Here is a 6741-nt window from a genome sequence, read left to right as displayed (position 1 = left end):
AGTTGGAGAACTCCGAGGAGAACCCCTCAAGGGAGGACTCCGCAACCATCTTGTGGAGAACTCTAAGCGTGCTGTGGAGCCTAGCAAACTCCACGTGTGTCTTGGAGGAGGATATAGGGGCCTGATCAGCTTCTAGCCACTCCCTGTCATAGTGTGAATTTGACGTATCCCCTGTGTGAAATATTCATGGAGTCGTACATCGACGACTCATCTCAGTGCGGTTCGGAAGAGATCTCACTTGTGTTTGTTTGTCTGCAACTGCAACTCAAGCAAGTTTCCTCCCTGCACTGTGACCATCGGCAGTGTAAGTAAAGCCTCCTTTAAAAAAACAATACGCTGTCTCGCCTCTCCATCCACCAGCCCGCCTGACGTTCGCTTAATTAACCAGCGTTTCCCTTGGTCGGCTCCACCCGGCCGAGACAGGCAGAAAACAGCAGAATACAACAAGGAGAAATGCAAAGTGCTGCACCTAGGGAGGAAAAATGTCCAGCATACCTACTGCCTAGGAAATGACCTGCTGGGTGGAACAGAAGCGGAAAGGGATCTTGGAGTCCTACTGGACTCCAAGATGAACATGAGTTGGCAGTGTGACGAAGCCATCAGAAGAGCTAATGGCACTTTATCATGCATCAGCAGATGCATGACGAACAGAACCAAGGAGGTGATACTTCCCCTCTATTGGGCGCTGGTCAGACCACAGTTGGAATACTGCATGTAATTTTGGGTGCCACACTTCAAGAGGGATGTGGATAACCTGGAGAGGGTCCAGAGAAGGGCCACCCGTATGGTTAAGGGCTTGCAGGCCAAGCCCTACGAGGAGAGACTAGGGCACCTGGACCTCTTCAGCCTCCGCAAGAGAAGGTTGAGAGGCGACCTTGTGGCTGCCTATAAGTTCATCATAAGCACTAGCAGCCAGAGGAGCAGAGCTGGGGATATCATCTTGACTGGCTCAGTGTGGTTACACACTCAAAGCAAATGACACCAGCAATTTATAATGGCTGAGAGCAGCAGAGAAATGCCACTTGAATGTAAAACATGCAAATCTGGGTTAGAGATGGCAATTAATTTCTCATCGGTACATGTGTGCACAAGAGGGGAGGAGCCCAGTGAAGGAGGCAAGTTCAACCCCAGGCATCCTCCTTGCATTGGGCTCAAATGGCACTTGTCAAAGGTGACTGGGAATAAATGGCTTCAGTTCATGTTTGGTGCAAGACTGACACTAGCCAGCACCCGTTTTCTCCTTGCAACAACATGTGGCATGAGCTCTTTCTTTCAACTGAGTGGAGACTTCCTGTGTGTTTATTTTCAGTCATTCAAAGAAAATACCCTTTTTTAGTTAGGCTGGTTTCTGCCCTCAGGAACTCTAGATATGTGCCAGGATGACTATAAGGGAAACTCTCTGCACCAAGGGCACTCAACCCCTGGCCCACAGGCCAAATCTGGCCCTTGGGGCTCCCCACAGGTTGAGAAATTTGGCAGTAGAGCGTGGTGGCAACTAGTACTGCCATTGTTTCCCTCCAGTAAATTTCTAAGCCCTATGTGGTTGGATCCGGCCCAGGTTGCTGCCATGGGGATGGATCACGTCTGGGCCATTGCTATGCAATGGGATTGGGGCCTGCACTGCTAAGTAGCTGGATCAGGCCATGGCTGCACCCACTCCCTGCATCGGATTGCCTCCTCTGCCATGCCTGGACCATGGGCCAGACTGGGTCTGTTAGCTGGATCTGGCCTGTGGATGGAGCTGGCACTGCCCATCTGGCCCACAGGGCAAAACGTTTGGGTGCTTCTGCTCTACACTTACAGCAGTACGACTTAGAGCAGGTTGGACTTTAGTGAGAGGTGCTGAGTTCCCCAAGTGGTTTTGATTCTTGCTATAGCTCAGGGGAGGAGTTTTTAAATAGTAGAAATCCCTTTTAATGCATTCAGTTCTCATTTAAGTTTTACCTTGGACTCGAGTGTTAACAGCCAGATGAGCTATGCCTATGAGATTTGACCTGCTGCATCTGAGCTGTCCCTTGGTGATCAATGAAGTATGAGGAATAAAATGCAACCTATAACTAAGTGCAGCAGGAAAAGAGAAATCAGCTATGAGTGCACTAAACCTCTCGTCTTAATAATCTCAGATATAGGAGGACTGGTTTCTGAATGGCAAGGCTGCAATTATTCCCAGTGAAGTTACTGGGGCTAACAGTGTTTTGATCATAAAGTCAGTGTACTAAATCAGTCTTTTGCTAGATCAGAACCTAACTGCTTTTGAAATATCGGAAGCATGCAGGGAAGTTAGTGTCATGCTCTGTGAACTGTTTGTAATGATTTTATATTTTTAAATGTAATCCTAGGACATGATTTGACTTTAAATCAAGCCAGTGCTATCTTGGTTTGTTCCTTATCCTGGATCCAGAGCACTAAAAGGCAGAGCAGCTGAACAGGTAAGAGATCCTTTTGGCACATATGAGCAGATGATGAGGTCTTCTTGATGCATCTGAGCAGCTCTGTGCTTGTTGTTGCAGAAGTGGAAGATGTCAGTTGGTGTGAACTATGCAAACTGATCCCAAAATACATTCAGAAAGATGCAAATAAATGTTAAGCTGTCTGATTTTTATTTATTTATTTATTTATTTGTAATCTTCCTCATTTTGATGCGTGTCTCAGGTGAAAGTGAGTGTGTAAGTGTCTTCCTTTCTGTTATTGCTTGGATGCCAGTACTGTCCTTACTGGACTTGAGTGGTCCTTGTAAAAAAAACAAAAAAACAAAAACAAAAAACAAAAAGAAACCCAACAAAACCCCAAAATCTGCCATGAATGAAAATATCAAGTCATTACCCCAAAGTCTTCAGATGACCCATGGGGGAATGGTAACTAATAACCAGGATGGAGCATCTGATAAAGAGTAGTCTGGCTCCTGTGGGAGGCTTAGCACGAGCAAGACAAAAATGTACCCTTCTGAGTGAATCGACGTGTGCAATTAATGCGAAGCAATACACTCTGGTGCATATTGCGCTGGAGTTAATTGCTCCCGGGCACTGTGTTTACACATGTGCTGAGGACTGCAGCACTTTGGGCTGAGTCAGAGCAACTGTGGCTGGCAGTGGGCTGGGGGGCAGGGGTCAGCTTGCCAGTCCAGGGCTGCTTCTACCCATCTCAATGTGCTGTGGAGGGGCTGGCTGGGGCATGAGGGTGCTCCAGTGTGGGGCTAGCTGGCAGGCAGTCCCTGCACTGAAGCAGTCTTGTGCCCCAGCCAGCTCTGTCAGCATCTACACAGGCGTGACTCTCCTGACAATTCTTGCTCTTTTCCTGAGCATCCGGTAATGGTTTCTGAGCTTTCCAGCCTGGGGTTAGACCCCAAGGTCCATATTTAGGCATCTAAAAATAATTACCCTGATTTTGAAAGCATGGAGCATCCTGTGGAAATTTAGCTCCGTGCTTCCAGATGTGGAGCGGATGGTCCTTGCACAGAAAGAGATCTCATTGAGGCAGTGCCGTGTATGATCTCGCAACCCCCTAGTATGTGTTGCCAGGAGCAAAATGGAAAGCCTCAGCTGGGTGTGTTGCACTTAATTTTGATTAAGGGGTGGCATGAAGGGAATGAAACAATCAGTGATCCCATTCCAGTCTCAAATCTGAATTGATTGAACACACAAGCAATACCACTGCTCAAGCAGAAGCCCAGCAGTATGTAGGGTATCCTTCTGCAGGCCTGGTGGTTAAAGACCTAACAGTAAACTCTGGATTTTACTCTGGCTTATAGGGCTACTATACTCTTTGACTGTATAAAGGGGGCAGCTTGAGCTGGAGTCAGGTAGTGAAATGACCCCTGTGTTTGATGCTGGAGTAATGGCTACTGGAAAACTGCACATGCAGTTTTGATGTCCGCAATTGGGGAAGGCAGTCACAAAATTACAGCGGGCTTGGGGTGGAGCCATGAATATGGTTACTAGATTGGAAAGCATGCCATACAGGGAAAGCTCAATTTATTGAGCATATCAAAGAGAAGGCTAAGGGTCATTTGTCTGGCAAAAAAGGGAGCGAACTTAAAAGGATGAACTTGGGTCTTGCTGGTCTGGTCCTCGTAATCACAGTGCTGTCGCTGACTGCACCAACCGTTTTCTTCTCTGTTGCTGAAAGAGAGAGTGGATGAGGTATCTGCTAAGGGTCATATTTAGAGGCTGATGTTGTACAGTCATTTGATCAAGGAAGAAAATATGCCCCTCTGTGTAGCAGATGTACCGTGAAGGTGACTGTTAAGGAAACACCTGCAACGCTGGTCTGAAGAGAACAGGGAGGTTTTTGTACTGTGGGTTGTAGCACTGTGAGAGGGAAGTTGTAATACTGCTGACAGTAATAATCTCCAGCATCTGTGGCTTCAATGCTGCTGACAGTGAGAGTGAAATCGGTGTCAGTCCCAGTGCCACTGAACCGGGCTGGGACTCCGGGTTTCCGGGTGACACCATCATAGATGAGTTGTGTAGGAGCTTGTCCAGGTTTCTGCTGGGACCAGGATAAGTATTCTCTGCCCGAGTAAGTAAGATTGGAGCTACATTTGCATTTGATGGTGACTGTCACCAGGAGACACGGCCAAGCCTGCTGGAGTCTGAGTCATCACGTGGTCCCCACTTGAACCTGAAGGTAAAATCAGAGGGTATTTATACTGTTGCATTTTTCTATGCACTTTGTTAAACCTAGCAATACTTGTCTTCATAAAAAGTGTTCTGGGTACATTCACCTGGCTCTTCTAACGTAGGCAGCTGTGTGACTGTTCAGGGAATTTCTAAACTCCCACCCAGCTCTATGGGCTTGGCATCAGACCCCAAAACCTGAAAGGAGATCTGTCTCTCCAGTGGAAGCACAGGCAGCCTGAGGGTTTGGCAGGCAGAGGCTCTAGGCCTTTAGCTTCTTTCTGAGACGGAGCTTTCCTGACAATTAATGCAGTTCCCCCTTGGTGTGCTCCTTACCGTGGATGCAGAGCAGTAACAGCCAGGGGACTGGAGCCTGCGAGATCATCTTTGTACCTGTGACAGGCCCAAAGCTGATCAGCAGGCTGCAATGAGAGATGCAGGAGGTTTTAAACCAGCTCTAAGCAGCACGGGGGATGTCACTTGAGCGTGAAGTATGCAAATTGAGGTTAGATATGAGAACGCCCTCTGATCTAAACATGGAGGGGCCAGGTGGCCGGGGTATCAGAGAAGAAGTGCAACCAGGCAGAGCGAGCCACACTTCCCTCACTGCCTCCCTTTGCACTGAAATGGGCTTTGGTGCTATTATTACTGCTTGCTTGCTTGTTCATAGTCATGCCGTGTTGGTGCAGTGAGGATCAGGGCTCTGTTGTAGTAGATGCCAGTCAAGCCCATAGGAGCATGTGGTCTTTGCCCTGCATTTTATGTTGAAATGACATTTGCCAACCATCAATGTGTTGAAGATAGGTAGATATCAGATTTGCCTGGGATTAGTGGTCCCAGGTCATCCCCAGTGCCTGGATACCAGTTTAAATCAATGTGCCTAATCTCACAACTGCACTGGAAATCTCCCTGTGATGCCATCAATACTGTGACTTTCTCCTTTGTGGGCAGCAGGAGCACACGTCTTTGACCTAAGAAGCATTTTTGTCTCCCTCAAGGACCAGCTTAGAAGCCCTGTTTAACAGATGATGCTTTTTTGGAGCCATAACTGTGAATCTCCTGACAATTCTTGGTCTTTTCCTGGGCATGCAGTAATGCTTTCTATATTTTGCAGCCTGGGGTTAAACTCCAGAGTCCGTATTTAGGCATCTAAAATAATTATCTAAAACAATGATAATAAAAGCAAACAATGATTTTGAAAGCACTGTGGATCCTGTGGATATTCTGCTCCACATCTGGAAGCATGGAGCCAATGGCCTTCTCTCCGAAAGGGACCTCACTGAGGCATTGACCTCATTGTGTATGATCTCACTTCCAACCTCTTAGTATGTGTTCACAGGGAAAAAAATGGGAAAACCTCACCCGGGTGTGTTATACTTAATATTGTTTAAGTGATGGCATGCTTTAAATCCTTTTCCCTCTCCAGTTAAAGCATCTTGACTTTATTTTCCCCTTTCTACTTCCATCTTGATGGCTTTTCCATGGAGTCTCCTGACACAGAGTGACTTGCTACATTCTCAGTTTCATTAGCTTTCCACTTGTCTTGATTTAAATCTTTCTCCAAAACTCACATCTTCAGTGCTGCGTTCAGAGGATAGGAACTTCCCCACTCTGCATAGCCTCCCATGCCATAATGCCCCCATGTGTGCTCTCATGTAAACAGATGTTGGGATGTGTCCTGGCACAGCTGACTTGCTTGTGAGCGAGTGGAACAGATTCTCACCATCCTGCAGTGTCAAGAGCCGGTAGTGGCAGCGATTGGATCCTATGGGATGAAATGTTGGGCATGCTTCTGCAAATGGGGGAGTCCTAGCAGTGCAGCGGTGTGCCCAGGGAAATAGGGTTTCCTGCTTGCAGAGATGAGCCCTGAGTCTGAATGCCTGGGTACCCCTATGTGAGTGGGGAAACCTGGGCTTTCTCTGTTTGCAGAGATGTGCCCCCAGTTGGACTCTCTGTCTGTGCCTCTGCAAGCAGGGAAAACTCAGGTCTGCTTGTTGGCAGAGATGTACCGTGGGTTGGGGCTGAGCAGAGCAATATACCCCAGGAGATTCCCCTGATTGGGAATCCCCAAGGCAGAGCTCTGCAAATGTGGGAACCTGGGGAGGCATTACCATGGTTGCAGCCA

At 47.6% G+C, this 6741-nt stretch overlaps 1 gene segment (V, D, J or C); it reads right to left on the bottom strand.

Moving 5' to 3' along the window:
• Positions 1–4510, bottom strand: part of LOC102370695 — a gene marked incomplete at its 5' end in the record, with an annotated part of 48791 nt that extends 44281 nt beyond the window's left edge. Inside the window, 2 exon segments of the C gene segment in view lie at positions 3238–3247; positions 4327–4510. Coding sequence covers positions 3238–3247; positions 4327–4510 — 194 coding nt within the window.
• Between the last annotated feature and the right edge of the window lie 2231 nt (positions 4511–6741).

Source organism: Alligator sinensis, unplaced genomic scaffold, assembly GCF_000455745.1.
Source record: "Alligator sinensis unplaced genomic scaffold, ASM45574v1 scaffold587_1, whole genome shotgun sequence".
In the NCBI taxonomy this organism is placed as follows: domain Eukaryota; kingdom Metazoa; phylum Chordata; order Crocodylia; family Alligatoridae; genus Alligator; species Alligator sinensis.
The sequence above is the reverse complement of the archived record's forward strand: the minus strand, read 5'-3'. Positions and strand labels throughout refer to the sequence as shown.